The sequence below is a fragment of the Pediculus humanus genome, genomic scaffold (genome assembly GCF_000006295.1).
Source record: "Pediculus humanus corporis 1103172107402 genomic scaffold, whole genome shotgun sequence".
In the NCBI taxonomy this organism is placed as follows: domain Eukaryota; kingdom Metazoa; phylum Arthropoda; class Insecta; order Psocodea; family Pediculidae; genus Pediculus; species Pediculus humanus.
The window spans coordinates 185,153-209,084 of NW_002987027.1; the positions used below are offsets into that span (position 1 = coordinate 185,153).

The 23,932-nt window shown below is 24.9% G+C and overlaps 4 protein-coding genes across 4 annotated transcripts; all 4 read left to right on the plus strand.

Annotated features, from left to right (window-relative positions):
- Nucleotides 1-922: 922 nt before the first annotated feature.
- On the plus strand, nucleotides 923-7,007 carry Phum_PHUM052890 (uncharacterized protein; the record flags this gene model as incomplete). Its single annotated transcript, XM_002423315.1, has 20 exons — nucleotides 923-1,089; nucleotides 1,165-1,426; nucleotides 1,501-1,849; nucleotides 1,926-2,084; nucleotides 2,224-2,444; nucleotides 2,535-2,756; nucleotides 2,899-3,024; nucleotides 3,096-3,311; nucleotides 3,399-3,686; nucleotides 3,765-4,082; nucleotides 4,190-4,244; nucleotides 4,499-4,632; nucleotides 4,731-4,962; nucleotides 5,036-5,255; nucleotides 5,339-5,517; nucleotides 5,601-5,714; nucleotides 5,825-6,138; nucleotides 6,293-6,500; nucleotides 6,594-6,946; nucleotides 6,984-7,007. 20 exons carry the CDS (start codon nucleotides 923-925, stop codon nucleotides 7,005-7,007), a joined length of 4,161 nt encoding a protein of 1,386 aa, XP_002423360.1.
- A 1,243-nt stretch (nucleotides 7,008-8,250) lies between these two features.
- Phum_PHUM052900 (uncharacterized protein) lies at nucleotides 8,251-9,218 on the plus strand (the record flags this gene model as incomplete). Its single annotated transcript, XM_002423316.1, has 2 exons — nucleotides 8,251-8,408; nucleotides 9,101-9,218. 2 exons carry the CDS (start codon nucleotides 8,251-8,253, stop codon nucleotides 9,216-9,218), a joined length of 276 nt encoding a protein of 91 aa, XP_002423361.1.
- Nucleotides 9,219-10,538: 1,320 nt separating this feature from the next.
- Nucleotides 10,539-11,935, plus strand: Phum_PHUM052910 (translin, putative; the record flags this gene model as incomplete). The annotated part of the gene is made up of 5 exons (XM_002423317.1): nucleotides 10,539-10,610; nucleotides 10,938-11,052; nucleotides 11,117-11,341; nucleotides 11,474-11,553; nucleotides 11,714-11,935. 5 exons carry the CDS (start codon nucleotides 10,539-10,541, stop codon nucleotides 11,933-11,935), a joined length of 714 nt encoding a protein of 237 aa, XP_002423362.1.
- Nucleotides 11,936-13,542: 1,607 nt separating this feature from the next.
- Phum_PHUM052920 (enhancer of polycomb, putative) lies at nucleotides 13,543-19,346 on the plus strand (the record flags this gene model as incomplete). Its single annotated transcript, XM_002423318.1, has 12 exons — nucleotides 13,543-13,695; nucleotides 14,632-14,770; nucleotides 14,981-15,081; nucleotides 15,281-15,421; nucleotides 15,553-15,809; nucleotides 15,910-16,048; nucleotides 16,136-16,375; nucleotides 16,472-16,617; nucleotides 16,715-18,438; nucleotides 18,534-18,659; nucleotides 18,737-19,130; nucleotides 19,211-19,346. The coding sequence occupies 12 exons, from the start codon at nucleotides 13,543-13,545 to the stop codon at nucleotides 19,344-19,346; spliced, it is 3,696 nt and encodes a 1,231-aa protein (XP_002423363.1).
- Nucleotides 19,347-23,932: the final 4,586 nt, after the last annotated feature.

The window sequence follows — 23,932 nt, forward strand, 5'->3', positions numbered from 1 at the left end:
AAATACACAATATGTTTTCAAGTAATTGTAATGGTTTATCTGAACAGGGCTACCAAAATAAATTTTTAATTTAATCCACAGATAAAATTTAAAAAATAAAATTATAATTTTTGAAAAAAAATTAAACAATTTTAAAAATTATAAAAATCAAACACTTTATAAATTATTATTATTATTATTATTAAATTAATTGTATCTTTATTTCGGTTTTATTATCTTAACCGTTGAAAGTAAAAAATTCGATTTAAAAAAAAAAAAGGGTTAAAAAAACTTTCGATTTAATATGTAATTTCTAAAAATTTAATCCTAATTTTTTTGTGATTATAATTTTAAATATAATAAAATCTAAAATAAAATTTATTTTGCTTTTAATATACTTTAAATATTTAAATACGCATCAAAAATAAATTTTTGAATCGAATTGTAATTATTAAAAAAAATTCTGTTAAAATTATTTTGTTAGATATTTAATTTAAAAACTTAAGATAATTTCATTGAAACAATCTGTTTCGGTCAAATAAAAAGTGTCTTTCATTCATTACAAAACATTTAATTATTATTTATAATTATTTTATAGTGATTTTTATTTTAATAGTATTTTTATATATTTTTCATCTTTTTAACGCCGTAATAATTTTTACCGGCTTTGAATGACGCCATATTTTATGTTTCCCAAGTACTTGACTTGATTGTATTGTTATCAAACGTTAATTTTTTAGTTAATTTGTTTTGCAATGATTTTATTTGTCATATTTAAGATAATTAAAATACAATAAACCGCCGTATTTAGCGTATTTGGTTCTTGTAGAGAAAAAAAAAAGAAAAATTAAAACATTTTAAAAGTATACTGATATTATAAATTAAAATAATGGCAAGACATCGTACAAGTTCCAAAAGACCACCACCTGATATAGGTTTACACATGGAATGCGTTGAAGAGGAACTGGAGCCTTCCCAAGTTTCTTTTTACAACAAAGCTTGCAATGAGTACAATGAAGTTCAAGAAAGATTAAATAATTATATTAAGACTTTAAAGGCGGATATAATTGAAAAAAGTGAAAATTGTATGGTACTGCAATTAAATGCCAAGTGGGTAATTAAATTCTTTTGTTGCAATTTAATTATCACTGAATTTTCAGTAATTTATTTTTATTTTGAATATAGCAAAATTCTATCAGGTCCTACTAATAATCAAAAATTATTACCTTGCCAAACAACTGGGCCAAAAAATATTACTCAATCCGAACAAAATGATCAAGATTATCAACCTATTATTAGCCAGGGAATTTTACCAAGACCTTGTTCCAACTCGAATAACAACACTTATTTGTTAATGGATCCAAATTTACATTTTATGGTTAGTCAAATACAACCAACAAATGTTATTTCTGAACAAACCGCTATGACTTCTACTTTAAAATCAGGGGTATAAAATAAGATCTTCAATATTTGAATTTTGTATCTGATTCTTATACTTATTATTTTAATACTGCATTTTAGACTGGTGGAAAAAACAAACCGTCAATAATATTAGGGTCTACCCTAATTTCGCCTAGAACAAAAAGTGGATTAAAAAAGCAGTCTTCTGCAGATGCTGAACAATTAACATCTCCCATTATTAGAACAAGGGAAAAAGTTAAACATCAATCTCCTATTCAACAACAATTTTTAACTTCTCAAAGTACACCTTTAACTTTACAAGAGCACACATCAGGCACTAATTTAAGTATATCTGGTAATTATAGAATTAAAATGAATGCAAAGCCTGCTTCATCCTCTTCAAGACCATCAGAAAGTAATGCATTAGGAGGTTTATTAATTGGATGCAAAATTTGGAAATCTACTACAGGTTTGTTGAATTTATTACTTCTCATTGTTTTTTTTTTGTTTTTGTACATTTAAAGTCAGATTTGATTATTTTTTAGATGAATCATCAGTTAATAAAAATAACTCAGAATCACAAGAAATAGCATTAAATAAAGCAAGTGGTAAAACCTTTCCTAGTTTGGTTGTTACAGCACGTCCAAATTTGAAAACAAAATTTATGAATCAGACTAAAATAGCTCAAGAAAGAACTGCATTAGGTTAATTTTTTTTTTTTTTTTTTTTTTTTTTTACCTTTAACTTATAAAAAAAAAATTTCAATTAATATTTTAAGAAACTTTATTGATTTAAAAAGGTTTTTATTTTGAAAACTTATTTAATTTAATACTTCTACTTTAGATACTAAAGTTAAAGGTGTACTCATGTACACAAACAGTAAATTTACCGAATGGCTCATCAGGCAAGGATTAATTAAAAGCGAACAAATTTGTCAAACTCATTTAAATAGTGATTTTAGCCCTGTAAAACTCAAATTAGGAATGTATGGAGATGTATCAAAATTTCCACATTCCGGAGGTTACGTTTGGATATCTGATTGTTGTCCATCTCAATTTGTCTCGGTAGGTTACAAAACATGAATTAATAAATATTTTTATGGATTTAAAAAAAAATTTTAAAAATCCAATTTAAAAAAAAAAAAAAAAACTTAGGTGTTTTCTGGATCCATCTTCGAAGGATCACCTCATCCTCCGTCTACTTTATTAAAACTTATTTATCATTGGGCGTGTCAAACCAACGTTCAAAATATTGTTCAATGGGTAAAAGTTGATAATTTATATGTAAAAATTTTTTACACTCAAATGAGAGCAGTTTGTACTCAAGCTATTCATGAAAAATTTCAAAAAATTGGTGGACCCAGAAAAAAAATTGAAGTAATTGTTTTTTACTAAATTAAATTTAATTAAAAATATTTTCATAAATTTTTTTTTTGCAAAAATTATTTTATTGTTTTTTAAAAACAAACATGTCATCTCCATTTTGGATCAAATTCAATAATGATAATTACAACTTTAGGTCGGAGTTATTAGTTTAGGTACGACCTCTCAAGATGGTAGCAAAAGACAAGTAAAAGTTGAGGTTTTAGGTGTCATGGATCACGATAATAAATTGATTCGTCTCAAAGCAGTTGAACCTCATTCGGTAAGTTTTTAAATAATAGTACTAGTATTTTTATTTCAAAATAATCAAAAAAATTTTGAAATATTTCACAGGATGAAAGAAGTTTCAAAAGGAAATTTATAAGAATTCTTCAGCCTTTAGAAAAATGGGTTGATAAAGATTCGATTATAATAACAGATTTTACCGTAAATAAAGCTGCTTTAAATGCAATGGGCTTTCATACGGTTTTCCAAGTAACTTCCGATGCAAAATATTCTAATCAAAACGTTATGGAGTATTTGCGAAGAATCGTTCCGAGAATGTTTCAGGTATTAATTAATAAAATTACTGCAAACATACATAGTAACCGTATTTTCATTTTATTAAAATAATCAAATTTTTCCCCTCATTCACAGAATACTTTATCCCTTTTGAGTCGTCAAGTTATCCAGCAATTTCTCGACGAATTGGTTTGGAGAGAAGTATGGGGACCCATACCTTCGCAAGCTTTTGCTAATATTATTTCTCACATGGCAGAACAAACAAAATTGGAAACAAACGAAAATTTTTTGACCAGACTAAATAAAGTCGCTTCGAATCCATTTAAACAATGGAATTATTCGGTTTGGGATTCCGTTACCGGTGATAAAAGTAATGCGAGAGGAAGATTAAAATCACCGCCTCAACAAGATTTTAACTTGATAGTAAGTTTTTTTTTATAAAATAATTTTTTTTATTTTAAATACCGATCAAGTTAAAAATTTGCAAAATTTTGAAATTAGGAGTTGCCAGAAACAATGGAAGTATGTGGAAAAAGTACGAGAGCGAGAAAAAGAATTGCCGAACAACCTTTATCTATGGAACCTACTCCAAATAAAAAAATATCAAAATTATTGCCTGGTAAAGAAAAAACGAGAAAAGATGAAAATGTAAAATTTAAAAAAAAGGGAAGTAAGAAGAAAACGGAAATACTATCGGATGATATTATTAAATTTATTAACGAAGGAGAACAGATTTCATTGGAAAATTATTACTACGGTTTTAAAACTGGTCAAATTTTGGCCGATGAGAAATTTTCATCGAAGGATTTTAATGTAAAAGTACGTTTCGGAAAATCTGTATGAACAAAAGATAAATGCCATACAATTTAAATTGCTTTTTTACTTGTTTTGTAGTGCTGTATATGTTTCAAACGGTTTTTCGATAGTATCAAGTTAATGAGACACATGATTCTTCATTGTCAATCAGAACCTGCGATTACGGTATCCCTAAAAAATGTTCAACATTGCAAATATTGCTTTTTGGGATTCGATTCAATCGTTGCTTTGAAAAATCATACCGAAGAGGTAATAAAACATTTTTTTTTATTTTTATTTTTTTACAAGCGTATAATTATAATTTTAACAAGAATTACTTGTTACACATAAATATGGTATTTTTATGATGATTCACTTTCAGGTTCACTTCATAGTCGATGAAAAATTAATTAATAATTTTATATGTCACATTTGCGAAGAAAAATTCAATTGTCACAACGATCTTGTGTTTCACATGCATAAATCTCACGTGGAATTAGAGATGCCGTACGAATGCGGGGTTTGTAATTTCAGAACAAGCGTTTATAAATTTTACATAAAACATTTTACGGAGGTAAATCAGTCAATAAATATTCATTTATAATAATAATAATAATAATGATAAAACGTGGGGTTTGTAATATTTCATAATAAACGTTTAAAATTTTTCAGGTTCATAAAAACGATGGATACGTTTTTTGTCCATATTGTCTCAAAGTGGTTTTACTCTCTTACAAAGGTTCAACGATTTCATCAAACGTCGTTTTTTACATGTCGCATTTGGAAAAGCATCAAAGATCGACATTGATAAAAGAGTGTAATAATTGTCAATTGTCATTTATTCACGAAGGAATTTTACAGCAGCATTTGGAAGCCGATCATAAAAGTTTTAAAAATGTATCAGGTTCGTATAGGATGATGAATATTAAAATTATCATCAAGTACTTGCGGTTGATTAATCCCATTTTGTAATTAAGGTGTCGAACGATATGAGGAATTACTAACAGGAATTTCAATGCCAAAACCCGGAGATTTAATAAAATGTGATTTTCTATCAGAAACGACAATAAATAAATCAATTAAAGTGAAAAATTTGTTTAACGAAAATAAATTAAACACTTTGAAAATATTTGGATTAGATGAAAATTCAACTTGTATTGAATGCGAAGAATTCTTATTAGATTCAGAACATTATACGTACGTCAGACGAATTTTACTTTTTTTTTTTGTAATTTAATCATATTTAAAAAAAAAACTTATCGTGTAATTATTAATTATAGCGGTGAATATAATTGTTTGAAATGTTCTTATTCCACGTGTTGTAAAAGAGCTATTTACGATCATTCCACTGTTTTCCATGAAGATTGTAACGCACAATATTTTATCGGTCGTCCCCTTCCTCCTGCAAAAGAAATGTATTGCGATTGTGGATTTTTCACTACTTCGGGAAATAAATTAGGTACGATTCATCATTTTAATTATAAATTAAATTAATTATTAATCATCGGTTAAGACAAAAAAATTATTATTTTTCAATTTCAGCTAATCATTTGGTTAATTGCGATAAAATGACGGCGTACCTAAATTCTAAATCGAGTATTTCATCGTCCCCCCAAATATCAAGCGAAACAAGCGAAGATTCAGATAATGCTAAAGGTTTGATTTTGAATTTTTTTTTTTTTTTTTTAATTATAAATTCAAAAATCGTACCTGAGGTACGAAAATTCTCAAGTTAAAAAAAAATTTATTTTAAGATGAAAACCAAGATGTTCTCAATATGCTCGGATTGGTTCGTAAATCTTCCGATTCCCCCTGCGGTTCATTTGAGTTATCAAAAAATGATGACGTAGAAATGATTGAAAATTCAGAAAATTTAGAACGAGAACCTGAAACTGACAAGATAAAAGAAAAAAATGCCGATGAAATGCAAACAAATGATGATGATGATGATGATAATGCGAACGTACCGGAAAAAATCTTAAAATATTCAAATAATGATGATAATGAAAAGGAGGTAGAAGAAATTTCAAATATTCATGATTCTCCAAATAAAAAAGATGAGGAAATTGTTAAAGAAACGGTAATTTTCCAACAGAAAATTTTTTATTCAAGTGTTAACAGGGTAGTAGAAGAAAGAAAGAAGAATGTGAAAAAAAAAAAAAACATTAAAGTATATATTATTATTATTCTCTATATATTATAATGTATTTATTATATTATTTATAATTAAATAGGAGGTTATTAAAGAAGTTTGCGAAACGAGTGAAGAAATTTCTAGTACAAAATTACAAAATGTTGAGGAAGAAACAAGGAAAACCGATGAAGAAAATACCAATTTATTATTGTCTGAGGAAAGCATAATAATGGGAAAATCAGTTGAGGATACGTCATTAACGATTACCAGCGGAGAAAAAGAAATTGAACTTTCACCGGAAATATCAGGTGAAACTTTTAATTATATTATTATTTTACTTACGAATTCTTTTTTTTTTTTTTTTTTAAACAAATTTAAATGTTTTAATTTGTTAATTGCAGAAATTAAAGTACAGAATGATGAAAGCGATCCACCAGAAAATGGTGACAACACGTGTCCAAGTGATGGTATTGAGAAGGAAAACTCTGAGGATGAAAAATCCGAGCAAGAACAGCGAGGAATTGAACAAGGGAATACGGATGAAAAACCGGAACAAATTAGGAGCTATTCTGACAATCCTGAATCTCAAACGATTATCGATACGAATACTCGAGATGAAGAAAACGTTACGAGTCATTCGGAAAATGAAATGTCACCGTCCGAAAAAGGCAATGAAAAACCTAAAGATGACGACGTATCATTATTGGAAATGAAAGAAAATACCGAGGAAAAACCCTTAGAAATTGAAAATTCAGTTCTTTATGAAAATTCATCTTTGATTGAAAATTTAGGAAAAAATTCAGAATCCGATTTGAAACAAGAAGGAGAAGGAGAAGGAGAAGATGTATTAAATCCTTTAAAAGAGAAGTGTAAATAATAATAATAATAATAATATAGTGTATATAATAATTAAAAAAACAAAATAAATATTAGTAAAGTAGTAGAAATTTTTTTTTTATGGGAAAAATCATAATAATAAATAAAATCTGAAAGGAAATGTAGTATATTTTTTAACTTATAAAAATTTAGTATGTATCATCGCTTAAACGATTTTACAAAAAATAGCAATATATATAATAATAATAATAATAATAATTTAAAGAATGAATGAAAATATATAAGAAATTTTTATTATATATAAATAACAAACAATGTTATTTTTTATAAATAATTATTTTAATATTTTATCACAAAACAATAATTAATATAATTTTTTATGATATCAAATTTATTTTTTATTTATTATTCAATTAAAAGAAAAATTATTTATTTAAATAAATTGTTAATAATTATTCGAATTGAATAAGTCATTTTTAAAAAAAAATTAATTATTTATTAAATGTATAAAAAATATTTTTTTTAATAATAAGTAAGACGAAAATTATTAATAATGTAAATGAACGATTTTTAAAAACAAATGAACTTGTTAAAAAAAAATTATATTTTTCTTACACCGGAAGTACGTCAAACAAAAAAAACTTAAACTCCTCTATTTATTTTCGACAAGTTTATAACTATTAATTAAAATTAAGTGTATGTAACAAAAAAAAAATTTAAAATTACAAGGAACGAGGAAAACAAATTATTATTAAAATTATTCACCATTGGAAACGATAGTAAACATATTCAAATGTTTTTTCAGTAATTATTTAATTTGATCCGATAAATTTGACGTTATTTAATTGGAAAAATTTATTGAGAAAAAAAAAAAAAAAAAAAAAAGAAAATTTTACTTTAAAGTATCGATTTCGATTTTATTATTATAACCGGAAATTGTGAATTTTTTTTTTATATAAAATTTATGTAGAGATTTTTTTTTTGTATATAATCAAATAGGGTAATTACAATAATAATAATAATAATTTAAAATTAATAATATTTTATAGAAATAGAAATGTTTAAAAAAAATTAAAAGGAGCCATATTTAAATTTGTAAAAAAAAATTTGTTTGTCTTAAATATAGATTAACAATCATTAAATTTTTTTCAGGTTATTTCTTTTTTTGAATTTTATTAATATTATTATTATTATTATTATTATTTTGACAGTGATTTAAAAATGCGTAAACAAGATGGAAACGATTGGAAATTCGTTAGAAAAAATGATTATCAAAGATTGGAAACGGTCGTTGAAGAATCATCTAAAATAAGTTCAGCTGATTCTACTGATAGTACAAACATGAAAAGAAGTTACCTGGTACTCACTCATCTCATTAAGTTTTCCATCATAATCGATAATATTATAATATTTATATAATAATATAATAATAATAATAATAATATTTATTTAAATTTTAAGCAATCAGAATTAGAAAGAAGTAATTTAAGCCTTTACGACAACGATAGTAAATTTTTACTGTAAGTTTTTTTAAATAAATAATAATAATAATAGTAATAAAATTTAAGATTTTCTTTTTCTACATTATTTAGAAGTGATAGAAGTGGACATTCTATAAGATTTTCTTTTGATAAACATTTTCCTCTTCCAACAACAATAACAACAACAACAACAAATAATAATAATAATAATGATATAAATAATGGAAAAGAAATATTACCAATATTTTCAAATAATCATTACACATCAAAAGATGCATTAAGTATTGATGATAATGATGATGATTCTGATGATTATTGTGAATCTTTAAGAGGTAATTTTTAATTTAATTGAAAAACAAAATTATTATTATTATTATTATCATTATCCTTTTTTTTTTTTAATATGCATTAATTATTATTATTTAGGTTGTTTCAACAAGGATGATAATTTATACGATAGGTATTATTATTTATATTTAAAATAATGAATGTAATGCGAAAAAAAAATTGTAGAAATTTAATAATAATATTTTTGTGGGGGGTGGGTGGGGGTTTTGTTTGTTTGTTTTTTTTTTTTTTTTTTTTTTTAGGAAATTTAGTTTAGAATCATTTAAAAAACCTAAAACATATTATGAAAAAGACATGCTACGAAAAACAAATAAAGTACGAACACTTCTTAAAAGAATGTCTTCACATTTTGTAAAGTAATTTCATGTTATTTGGGGGGGGAGGAGGAGGGGGCTAAATCTTGGGGGTCTTGTTTTTATATAAAAAATTTTTTATTTTGTAGACATTGTCTTTTATTAACTCCGAGGCATAAGACAAAAAGTGAAATAATACAACGGAGAGAAAAAGAAGATAGAATAAATAAATGTAAATCAAATGCTTGCAATCAACAATATAATAACGGATTAAAGGGTAATATATATATACATATTATTATATTATTTATAATATAAATGAGTATATTACATCCTTTTTTTTTTGCAGATTTTTTTATGAATCACGTATCGTTACCGTTAATTATTTGTACGGTTTTGAGTATATTATTATTTATTATATTTATTGTAAAAAGATTTCATCGTTCTCCGAGTAAAATAGAATGGTTTATGCAATATGTACCCTTTATGAGAACTCGACGAACTCATACACAAATTTTCTTAGATAAATTATTTAGAATTATTTGTCGAGTGATTTAATATGTATATATTTAATAAATTTGTTTTTTTTTTAGTTTTTATCATATAATAAATTTATTTTGTTATTTCGATGACTGTATCATTTTTTTTTTTTTTTTATATTATTCCATTGGTAGAAATCCATTCCAATTACTAAAAACTTTCATGTACGGATAAATTTTATAGTTTTTTTTATTTATTCATGCACATTAAAAGGATTATTTAATGTTTAATTAATTATTGAGGATATTTGTATGTAGAATAGTTAAATTTAAGTATAAGAAAATAATTTCTAGACTTTTTGTATGGAAAAACAGGTTTAAGAGGATAGAGTATAAAAACAAATCTTTTAAATTAACGGTTTTTTTTTTTTTTTTACATAAAATCAAATTTAAAGGATTCAAAGCGAGCCTTAAAAAATTTTAAATTTTTTTGATGTGAGAGAAAATACACGGATAGAAATACATTCAGAATAACATTTAAATACATTTAAATAACTTTTCGTTAAAAAAAAAAAAAATAATAATAAAATAAAATAAATTTTAAACCATATACGTAACGATTTTAATTATTGGTCAACTTTGCAAAATAACCATAGAGATATAGAAAATTTTTTAGTTCTTGCAAAAAAATAGTTATATTCAATAGTTTTTTTTTTTTTTTTTTTCTCTTCTCCTCTTATCGAAATAAAGTGGTTTTCAATAATTAATTATACATCATCACCAACGCGTTTTTTCACAGCATAAATTCGATTGAAATAAATGAAATAATTTAAAAGATATTTTTTTTTTAAAAAAACATATTTATTTGTTTAAAGTTTAAAAGCATTTTTTTTTTTTTTTTCCCCCAAATGGAATCTGATGTTGCTGAAATTTTTTCTTCCGTTAAAAATTGTTTGGAAAAAGAGCTTGAATTGAAAGAAGTAAGTTTTTTTTTTTTCAATAATTTTATTTCTATTATTAAAATTTTCATCGGAAATTAATATATTTTACCAATAATAAAAAAAATTGTTTTTTCTTTAGCGAAATTTATATAAAGAAAGAAATTTTTCATAATTGTTAAATATTTGAAGATAAGATAAGGTTTAAGAAGTGCTTTTTAAAAAAAAGTACATAAATTATAAAATATATAATATATATTATTTATAAATCATTTATTAAAGTTTTGATTTTATTAGTTGATGAAGAAAAACCTAAATAAAATAATATGTATTTATTAATTAATTAATTTTTTTTTTGTTTTGTTTTAGGTAATTTATAACATAGTAAAAAATCTAGAACAAGCTAGTTGTGAAGTTGTGACTGTATTGCAAATCGTTCATAAATCTGGATCACCAGAAAAGAGTAAATTGAATTGTGTTCTTAGTTAGTTATTTTGAGCATTTAATAAAGTTTTTAATAATGGTTTTTTTTTATTTATAATTTTTAGTAATATCATGTGTGAAGAAAAGTCATGACATTATTGATATAAATATTAAACCACTGTTTAAAAAATTAAACGATGTTCTAGCTCCTTCTTATATTTGTCATTATTATAAATATCATGATATATGGAAGTTTGTATGTCAAAAAATGACATTTGCAATTACATTAATTAATTATTTAGAATTTGGAATTCTAGCATCGCACAGTGATGTAACCAATGCTTTGGGAAGTAAATAATTTTTTTTTTTTAAATCGTTTATTTTTTCCTTACTCTATTGCATACTTTATTACATATTCTTTTTTTTATATAACCCACCATAATTAAATTTTCTAATAGATTTTTAATTTTTTTCACTTTCAGTACAATTAAACAGAAAAGATGGATTTCATTTAGATTTAGAAGATTATCTTATCGGATTACTTCAATTACCTTCAGAATTGGTAAGAAATCTTTAAAAAAATCAACATATTCAATAATTTTTTTTGTATAAAAAACATATTTTGACAAAATCATGTTAAACTACCATATTTATATATTTTTTTTTTTTTCCTCGAATTAATAATGATGGGTTTTAACTAATGTTTTATCCGACTTTTTTAGTCTCGTTTAGCTGTCAATAGTGTTATTTATGGGGATTATACTAGGCCTCTTCAAATTTCCCAATTTGTCACAGAATTAAATGCAGGATTTCGTTTGTTGAATTTAAAAAATGATTCACTAAGAAAAAGATTTGATGCATTAAAATATGATGTTAAAAAGATTGAAGAGGTAGTATATGATTTATCAATTAGAGGATTGAAGCCTATCGAAGGTGAATCTTAAATAAAAATTAACAAAAATTTAAAAAGCATGGCTAAGTAATTTTAAAAAGGTTCTCGCATATGTGATAACCTGATTTTTTTGTGTTATATTTTTTTTTTTAAATTAAAAAAAAAAAAAAAAAACAATTCTATCATTAATCGAATAGCATGCTTTTAAAATTAAAAAAATTTTTAATAATTTTAATAGTTATATTTACTATTAAAAAAAAAAAAAAAAAAAACGTGACATTAATATTAAATAATATAAATTATTGCAAGTTAATGTATTAACATTCATTTTTTTTTTTTTTTCTTCTTCTTCGAAAAGTGTATTGTATGTTTATTATTCTTATCAATATGTAAAAAATAATTTTATTATGAAAATATTTCCGGGGGGTAATAAAAAAAAATATTTTTTTAATTCACCATTTTATTATTAAAAAGGTTAAAAAAAAAAAAAAAAAAAAATTGACATATTGTGTCAATATGTAAAAATGTTCCATTGTATATCATTTTCATAAATATCAAATTTACCACATTGAATTAAATTTTTTTATAATTTATGTTATAAACATATCTCATTTATTTTTCATATATATTTTTCACAAAATTGTATTTTTTTTTTTTTTATTCAATAATTATTATTACATTTTTATTTTGCAATAATAGCCTAACTTCTCTGCTGTTAAAAAAAAAATCCGAAAAAGAATTGCTCTTAATTTTTTTAATTATTTAGGTGAGTAAACTTGTTTAAATTAGTTTTCTTTTAAAATTAAAATTAAAGGAAACGGATAAAAAAAAAAAAAATCGAATTTTATTGCTTTTTAACGATGCTTTCATAAAACTTTTGTATAACCCAATCGCAGAATAATTTTTTTTGTTTTTTTTTGCAACTTACTAATTTTTTTTTATAAAGTTTTTAATAAAAAGTCTTTTTTTTTTTTTTTTTTTACTTTAGGTTTTTTTATCTTAAAAACGCCAAACCTTCGCTTTAAATACGTTTTATGGGCCTTGATCTATCAACTGATTTATTATTTATTTCCATATCGAAGAGAAGAAAAATTTATTATTTAAAAAAAAAATTTTCTTTGAAAAAAGGTAAATAAGGGTACTGGATTTAAATATTCCGGCAATGAGGATGCAACTAATAAGTCGACTTTTTTTGTTCGAGAGTTGCCGGAACCTTAATCAAATGAATGAATAAGTTTAATTATTAAAAGCGCGATAATTTATAATTTTATACATAATAATTTTTAAAAAAATTTTTAAAAACAAATTTCATTAAAATCTTTAATAATTTCAATTAATTTTTTAATACTTTATTTTAAAAAGTTGCTTAAATGCAAGCAATGAAATGAGCGCCGATTCCGCGCAAAGTATTCTGGTAAAATATCATCACAACTGAACAGAGCCGCCATGATGTATTCTTACAAAACATCGTTAATAGTAATGTTTGCATTCAAATTTTACTTTATTGTGACAGAGTGAAAACTAAATGTCAACATGGGTACAAAGTAGTGGTTTTTAATTTTTAAATAGTACAGGGCTAAGCCCTTCTAGGACCCTCATTAGTGCATTTTCTGTCAATTTTCTTAGTAGAGGGTAATGTGTTTGTAGGCTGTCAACAAAATGAGCAAGCTCTCTTTTCGGGCTCGAGCGCTGGACGCTGCGAAGCCAATGCCGATTTATATGACAGAGGAGCTTCCGGACTTACCGGATTACTCTGCTATAAATCGTGCAGTTCCTCAAATGCCAAGTGGGATGGAAAAAGAAGAAGAATGTGTAAGTTTTTGGAAAACAAATGATTTTGGGAGTGTGGTTGGGAAGCCATCTTGTTTATGCTATTTTTTCCTGGATCCGAAAGATGACACTCCCATCGACGTTTGATATAAAACTGCTTAATAAAAAAAATTAAGTTATTTTCAAATAAAAAGTTAATTATTATTAATATACCCTTCCCCAAAACATGATAATAGACCAAACTTTATATTTCTCGAAAAATTTTCATTCCCTCGTCTATCGTTAAATTTTTTTTTGCTAAATAAAAAAGGCCCTAATTTTCTTAACTTTGTTGTACCTTTCAAATGTATTTCGAAATATAAACTCTAAAATAGGCAATGAATTTGTACAAAATGAATTTATTTTTATTGTTTAATAACTTCTTTTTCATTTTTTATAACCAAAACGGCCTTAATATATTTTAAAAAAATTTTTTTCTCACTTTACCTCGCAATACTAACCAACTTTGGTTAAGACTTAATTTCTTTTTATAACAATATTAATGCATTAAAATTAAAATGTTTTTGATATATTTTTACAGAAATAAAGTAAAGCAATAACGTGCTTACAATTTCTTGTCCTGTCAATAATATTATTAAGAATGTATGGTTAATTCAATCTACATGATGTGTGTAATTTTACATATTTAAGATTGAAAGCGAATATTGAATTGACAATTGTAAAAAGATATATTAAAAATACCCCAACATTTATTATTGTTCTGTATTTCAAGTATTTTTATAAATGTTTATTATAATTTAATGTGTTTTATTAAAAATTATGTTATTTGATCTATAAATTTTACTTATTTACTAGTTTCAAAATGTTCTTCGATATAATTTTTGGATTTCTTTTTAAATGTTATTTTTTCTTTATATAATTAATTTATTCTATTAAGAAAATATTTAATGTATATTTAAATAATATAATTTTTAACAGGAGCATCATTTACAAAGAGCCATATGCACAGGATTAATCATTCCTACTCCAGAAGTTTCGAGCATAGAAGACACTGAAGCTTATGACAGACTATACACTACAACATATAAAATGCCAAGGCAATTGATTCATATGCAGCGTAAGTTGTCGAAAACTAATCATTTAAATGATTTTTAAGGGTTACAAGATTAAGTAGGTTAAAGATTTTCATGTAGGTTTTCTCAAAAATCTCTAATTAATTAAATGTATTGGTGTAAAAAATAATGATTAAAAAAAAAAAATAATGAAACTTTATATAATAATAATAATTATTAAACATTTTATTCAATTTTTATCAATTTTGATTTAGCCTTTGCAATGGAACAGGATATTCCTGATTATGATATGGATTCTGAAGATGAACGATTTGTCAATGCCCAAGCAAAAAAAATGGACTTGACACCTCTTAAGGTATTTTATAATGACCTAAATTTTTTTATAATTATTTTTAATTTTTATAAAAGTTGCTTCGTGCTATTTAAACATCAAAATTAGAATAATAGAAAAAAAATTACTTTGGATGAAATTTCTCGATTATTAAATTTTTATACTGTTTATTTTATTAATTACCTAAATGAGATAATTTATAGCAATGACACATATTTTACAGTTTGAAGAAATGATGGACAGATTAGAAAAAGGTAGTGGTCAAACGGTTGTCACTTTGCAAGGAGCTAAAAGTTTATTAAAAGAGGATGATGATCTGATTATTGCTGTTTATGACTATTGGCTCAATAAAAGGCTCAAAACTGTAAGTAGAAATGGCTATCTTTTAAGAAAATTTTATTTTTTTTTTTTTAGAGGTAAAAAGAATTAATTGAAATTAAATTATTTTAATAATGATGATTAATATCATATGATAACATAATATGATAATTTTAGGCTGTACCACTCATACCAGTAGTAAAAACAGAGCACAGAATTGGATCAGCCCCAAACAATCCGTATTTAGCTTTTAGAAGGAGGACAGAAAAAATGCAGACTAGGAAAAATAGGAAAAATGATGAAACATCATATGAAAAAATGTTGAAATTGAGAAGAGATCTGTCACGAACGGTCACTTTGTTAGAATTAGTTAAAAGGAGGGAAAAAACGAAACGCGAATTGCTTCATTTAACAATTGAAGTTTTTGAAAAAAGGTTTTTTTTATATACCTTTGACACATTGATAATTCGTTTAAATGGAAAATGGGAATATTAAACATTATTAAATTACAATGCGCGATTTTATTTTTATTAGATATCAGGCTCAAGATTTTAATGGGCAACTTTTGGCGGAAATTTCAGCCATTAAAACTCCTCGGCCTGCCTTTGCCCCTATCTTTTCCAATCAGTTTGGTCTTAATCAGCAGCATTGGCTCAGTAAAGTACCTATAAAGGTAAACAAGAATGTGCGATATATTTTTAACTTGTCGCTCTTTATTTTTAAAACGAAATAAATTTATCTTTAATTTTTTTTTAAGGAGGAAATTTTAGTTCCTCGGAAAGAAAAGAGGCAATATAAAAGGCGGAAACATAAAGAAAATATCGGAAGCGTTTTAAGCAGGGGAAATTACTTAATGTCTTCTGTACAAGTTTCCCAAGATGCGATAGTATCTTCGGAAGAAGAATTAGAAGCAACGCGTTCCGAATTTTCGGATCTCTCACAGTGTGATTCTGAAGGAATGTTTTCATTTAGGAGAAAGTTAGGGTGTAGTTATTTACCTGTAAGTAAATTTTCAATTATTTTAAACTTTTCGTTATATTTACTACCAAAGTTATGAGAAAAAAATTACATCCGAATCAATTCCAATTTATTTTAGCCTACATCAAGTTTTAGTAATTGGCCTTGGTGTGGAGAAAAAATTAGTGAAGCCGATAAAAAATATCGATTCTATCCTACTAGTATTGCAACGCCTAGGGTAAGACATATTGGTTTGGCAAGGAAAAGATTAGGTAGAGGCGGCAGGTGAGTTTTTTTTTTTTTTTTTTTTTTTTTGCCTTTTTATATTAAATTTTAATTAGAATGAATTATTAATATAACTTGTAAAATGATTTGTTTTTAGAGTAATATTGGATCGAACATCAGGATTTTCTGATGAATTTTGGTCTTCTGTAGATTTCAATGTGTACGATAACAAAACAAATTTACCATTGTATCAACCTAAAACACCTCCGGAAACGAGTGAAACCCATCAATGGACTAATTCTGATAGTGATAATGCTATTGAATCTTTACCGAATACGCTTATAATTGATGTTGAAAACATAGGAGGCTGTGAAATATATAATTGTTTTCATGCCTCAGATGACGAACAAATAATTGATAATACCATAAATAAAAATTACAGTACGGGAGGTAAAAGAGGTAGCGCGGATGAGACGTTAATTGTATCTTCAAATAAATGTGAAGAATTGAGTTCGGAACCGGAGAGTGATTCCTTAGTGATGTGTAATTCAATAAGTGAGAGTGAAATAATCGGTCGGACTAGGACGACAAATAATTTTGACGGTCATGTCGCAAAAGTTAAAGGCTGTGTTAATAGTCGTTTTAGTCGCGGTTCAAGGAATTGTCAAATTCTATCGGATAGATCCAACTCGTTTCTTGAACGGAAAAGAATTTTTAATGAAAAGAAAAAAAACGAAAATTTTAATATAAATTCCGTGTCCGATTTGAATCGTCCTGGTATGAACGTTTTTAGAAGAAATTATAGAATAGGGGGTTTTAAAAATGTATCAAATTTGCGCAAGCCAAAAGAAAATAATCAAAACGAAAGCAAAAATGAGAGGATAGTTTTCACAACGAGCGAAATATCTCTCCCTGAACTATTTGCCGATTCCTCAGTTAATTTGATACCGGAAACGGAACTCGAGACCAATGACGATTCGTTTGCAATATTGGACAAATTGGGATTAGATGATGATTTCATAAAAAAAGAGCCGGAGATTAGTTTAGACGTGGAGGTCGCGGTGGATAAAGGAGATGATTCGCTTAAAGGTGATACGGGTCAAAATTATTCAGATAGCCAATCAAATACGTTTCAAAGACAGAGATTAAAAATAGATAAAAACATTTTTGAATTTTCCGAAACTGATTTTTTGAAATACGAAACCGATTGCGATGTTGACGATTTGCTACCGGATCTTATGCAAAACGACGTGGTCGGGTGTTGTGGGCTTTTCGGCCTTACACCGAATTCAAGATTTAATCTCGTGTCCCCATCGTATTTGCCATTGGAAAACGACAAAACGGACGGGGATCAATTAGAAGAAATGATCGACGGGGAAGATGATAAATTAAATGTTGAAGAATCTGAGAAGAAGGCCGCTGCCGCCGCCGCCGCCGCTGCCGCCACCACATCACCAACTTCTAATTACGGACAAATATCAGATATAAGCAATGATATTGAAAATCACGAAGTCACGTTGCAGTTGAAAATGAACGGAAACGTAGAGAAAAACTCGACGGAAAACATGTTGACTAGTCGTTTAAATGTTAAAAATGATTTTCCTGACGGGTATCAATTGGGAAACGGAGAACACGCAAAAACTCCCCAGCAATCGCATTCGCAAGCGATCAATTACATATTTGCATTAAATCACCATAATTACACGATTTCTGGCCCACCCGGTACCAACTCGAAAGAATCACCTCCGGAAAATAGTCAGACACCACCCGAGAGTCAGATTGATATCGAACTACAAGAAAGCACAAATAATTCAACCGTTAATTCCGGTACAATTCAAACAAATATAGGTGGTGCGTGGAAACCTACCTTGTACAGAGCAGGTGATTTTTTCATTAAATTTCAACCGACATTTTCTTTTTGGTTTTTTTTTTTTTTTTTTTACAACGTTAACGTAAAACTTATCATTTGATTTTAGGACCCGGTATACTGAGAACATACAAAGGCAATAATGCGAGAAACCTTCAGTTAACTTCAGATGGAAATCTTGTACTTCAAGAAACGGGGAAAAAAAATGTATTAAACGGTCCAGGAAGTATTGGATGTTAGTATCGCGAATAGTTTCCTTTTCCGCCCGTCGTAATTTATTTATTATAAGTTTAAATTTAATTTAATTTACAGTTAATCAAAGGAGAATAATACGAACGGCTGTTTCGGGTCAGACACAAAGTACATCAATCAGTGCTCAAAATCCGACGGTGACACAATTGGTGTCAAGTCCTAGCGTGTTCACGTTGGAGGGAATGTCGTCTTCTGGTCAAAATTACGTGACGGGAAATCAAACAACTTTGGTAGTTAATCAAAGCTTTTTATCGCCTTCTTCGCAATCCTCCAATTACCTCGGTAGTAATAATAATCAGAGCTTAAATTACGTATCGGCAAATTCGAATGCGGTCGGTGGAAATCAAATAAAGCAAGTTAATTTGCCTCAGCGAAAAGTTTCATTACTCATGAGTTCTCCCTCGGGATTGGCTACCAGTGAACCCACCATCGGTGTCGATTTGGAAAACGACAGGTAGGGGAAAAATGCCTGGAATACCTGGAATGATAAAAATGATGTGATTACATTATAATGCGTCCGTTTGAAATTTTCAGTTTGGAAACGATAGATATAAAAACAACGGAAGTGGAAACGGACGAAGTCAAATCAAGCGGCCAAGAAATAACCGTCGATAATAGTAATCAGATGAGTGTTAGAAAAAGTAATTCGCTCCCGATGGAAGTAACTTGAAAGTAAAAAAAAAAAAAAAAAAAAAAAAAAATTTTTTTGTAAATAGGGGGAAAGAAAGAAAGAAAGAAAGAAAAAAAAAAAGAAAAAAAAATGGTAGGAAATTAAAACTGTAACTAGCTATAAATAATTTCGTCTCAAGAGTTTTCATTCGAAAAACAAAAAAAAAAAAAAACAAAAAAAAAAAAAAAAATTGTTTATCAACGTTTGGTAGTTGAATTCAATATTAATAATAATAATAATAATAATAATAATAATAATATTAATAATATTAATAATAATAATAAAAATAATAATTATAATAATTATAATAATGATAATTGAAAAGAGGAAAATTTATTTTACAAAAAAAGGGAGGGAAGGAAAAAAAGAAAAAAATTTTGCCCCAATTTTTTTTTTTGTACCGGTCACGGTGATTTTTTTTTTTTTTTGCTTCCTTTCAATTAACAGCAACAGCAACAACAACAACAACAACAGCAAAAACAACAAACAAAAAAAAAATAAAAAATGTCGATTTTAAATGGCGACTATATAAACGTTGGTTGATCATTTCATCAATTTTTTTTTTTTTAATTTAGAATTATGTGATGTAAATACAATGAATGAATAAAAAAAAAAAAACAATGAAAATAATGATAATGATAATAATAATGATAATGATAAATCCCTGTGCCAGATTCTATCGTTCAAAAAAAAAAAAAAAAAAAAAAAAAAAATTTTTTTTTTTAATTTCATTTGTGATTTTCTGCAATATTCGGGGGGGCAAAAAAAAAATTTTTTTTTTTTTATTTTTATTATTATTATTATTTTAAATCTATTCAACTTGATTATATTAATTCATTTAACTCATTTTTAAAAAGAAGAAAAAAAACTCAAAAAAAAAAAAAAGATAAAAAAGAAAAAGAAAAATTTACAATAAGGTAAAAAAAAGTAATTTGTATTTAATGAATGCGCTTTTCGTCGTTGCTTTGTTTTTTTTTTTTTAAATTTTTTAGGGTTAATAATAATTGGTTATCAGGGTGTCTAATTACACGACAAAAATAGTGGTAGGAAACTTTTTTTTTTTTTTTTTTTTTTTTTGATTAAATAACAAATTAGACGATTGAATAAAATTTTGTCAAATTTTGTTTATTTACCGGGAGTCAACAAAAAACAAAACCTGAATTATTTAAAAATAAATAAATTAATATGTAGATTAATGAATGAATAAATAAATAACATGCAGGCCGTGAATAAATTATTAATAAAATAAATAAATAAATTAACAAAATATAAAAAAATAGTCGCTCTATACTGAATTTGTGAATATTTAATAAAATGAAAGAAAGAAAAACAAAACAAAAAAAATTTTTTTTTTCTTTTATTATTATTATTATTATTATTGAAATTTTTTCAACAAAAAAATGGAAATAAATAATTAATATAATAAAGGAATGTTTTAATAATTATATAAAATAAAATAAAAAAAGTTATAAAACGATGGTTTAATTTATAACTTGATTATTACTATTATTATTATTCTTTTTTTTTTTTTTTTTTTTTTTTTTTATTAGTTACTTGTAAAGTAATTTTGTAATAAAATCAAACGAACCTGTTGGTTTATATAAAAAAATTGAACCTGAATTTTTTTATTATTATTATTTAACAAAACAAAACAAATTTTTTTTTTTTTTTTCATTTACCCCTTTTTAACCTTTGACCCCAAATTAAAGGATCCGATAAAAAAATGATTGATTGATTTATTTCCCACGTACCTGTTATTGAAACTTTTGATTTCTTTTCTTTTACTTTTCCGTTATAACTTTCGGTGTAATGAATTGTTTATTATATTTCTCTCGTTATTTTCTTAAATTTTAAATTTTCCATCTATAACAAATAATAATAATAATAATATTTTAAACGTTTTTTTTCAACGAATGATTTTCATGCAATGACTACCGAATGATTTGATTGTCGTAATCGCCTGTATTTGTTTATAAAACAAATTAAATAATTAATAATTATTAAAATCATTGAATTTCTTCTACGTCGTCATATAATTTAAAATAAATAGAAAAATAAATTTATAATAACATTAATAAAAATGTAAAAAATTAATAATAATTAAGTTTATTTCGTTTTTTTTTTTTTCCCACCGTCCCCGTCCCTCTCCCTTCCTTTTTTTAGTAACACTTTTTGCAAGACACGTAATCACGGAAATTGCATAGCTATTATTTTTTAAGGCGTTACGTTAAATTTTTTTTTTTTGTTTCGCGCTTTTACGTCACATTATGAGTCCGCATTAAAAATATATCATAACGGGGGGAAAAAAAATTTTTAACGTGTTTCATTCATAACGAATCATTCATAAATTTTTACGATTTGATTGTAATTAATAATTATCGTAAGTATTGTTTACAATCAATAAATATTAAACAATTGTTTTTTTTTACGAAACATTTTTTTATAAAAATTAACGTTCACGTGGAAGCTTAAAAACTACTACGCGTGTTAAACAAAATAATAATACATTTTCTTCTAATTAATAATTTATTAAAAGATTTACGTAAGAAAATCCTAGTTAAAATAATAATAATAATAATATATGTATATAATTTAAAAGAATTATATGTGATGATGATAATATTTCCCTCACTTTTATTTTCCTTTTTTTTTTTTAAATTATTTGAATTTAAATTGAGTCTTATATTCATTAATATATATAATGATGATTACGATGATGATGATGATGATGATGATGATGATGATTAATAAATTTTTTATTTATAATTATTATTAACGCGTGTTTACGTTATTAATAATAAGTAATGGGAAAAAAGTAATTCGATAATTGGATTATCATTTAATTTATTTTTTATAGCGCTAAAAACAAACATAGCTTTTTTTTTTTTTTTAAATTCCTAACATTATATATATTTATAAATCTATATATATATAAAAATTAATATATAATTAATAAACAAAAAAAAAAAAAATTGCACTGTACTCTTGTAAAATTATTATTATTATGTTTTTTTTTTTTTTTTTTTAAATAATTATTTTTATTTTTAATATCTAAAACTATTTCATTTTTCCAGTTAACCTGTTTTTTATTTATTTATTTATTGTTTCGTGAAAATGTTACACACGTATGTACATACATATACATATACATAAATAATTTTGTATACGTACATATATATATATATATATATATATATATATATATATATATATATAATTATAGTATATATGTAAAATCTATTTAAATTTTTTTTTTTTTTTCATGTTATTTACAAAATTTTCTTTCTTTTTTTAAAAATAATATTAATAATAATAATAATAATAATAATAATGAATAGGCAGGGATTTGTAACGTTATATAAAATAAATTATTAATTAAATTAAATAAATTATTAATTCCAATTAAAATTCAAATTATTTATAAAAAAAAAAAAAAAAATAAGAAAAATGTTAACAAACAAATTTTTTTTTTTTGTTTATTATTATTATTGGAATGTTATAATTTATTTATTTATTTTTTTTAAATTGTTTATAGCGGCATCAACAAACAACAGCAAAAAAAATAGTGCAAATTAATTAATTAATTTTAAAAAAAAATAAAAATCTAACGCTAATAAGGCCTCAATTTTAAAAATAAACAAACGAAAAGTTTAGTTGGCAAGCCTATACTATTTAAATTTGTTTTGTAATCGTGACGTAATCGTGACGTAACATGACGTAACGTGACGTAATTTCCGGCTATAAACTTGTATTAAATAAAAAAAAGTTTTTAATTGTAATTTAAATTTACAAACAATATATATATATATATATAAAGAAAAAACAATTTTTTTTGCAACAAAAAAAACAGATAAATCCTTAAACAAATTATTCATGAATCATTATTAAAATAAAATCGTATTAATAAGAATAATAATAATAATAATGAAAGACTTCGACAAGTTTACAAAACGTGTCGCACGTTTAAAAATAATAATAATAATATTCCCTGCCAAATATTTTAAAGGCAATTTTTTTTCAAAAAAGAAAAAATTTTTTTTAACATTTGAAAAAATTTTCTCTCTTTTATTTAACAAAAAAAAAAAAAAAAAAGAAAACGCATAAACCAAAAAAAAAAAAAAAGAAAGAAAGAAAATAATATAATAATAATGATAATGATAATAATAGTAATAATGAAAACTATAAGTACTAAAAAAAAAAAAAAACTTTTTTCTCTTAAACGCATTCCATTACCACAGATTTATTATCATTTACGATCCTGCGTAGCATCTGTAGGAGATCCCAAGTGATTATTTTTTTTTTTTTTTTTTTTTAAATTTATTTTTCCTCGTTTATATTAACAATAATTTTTCCTTTTGTTTTTAATTCTCTCTCTCTCTTTCTCACTCTCTCTCCCTCTCTTTTATTAATTTTTTTTTCACGTGGATTATAAATATTAAAAAAAAAATTTTTGTATTTTACGCGTGTGATAAAAAAATTTAAAAATTATTTATTTATATATATATATATATATATATATATTGTTTTGTACTTGTACAAACATAATTAAACATCAAACAATTCAATAGAAAGAGAGAGAGGTATGA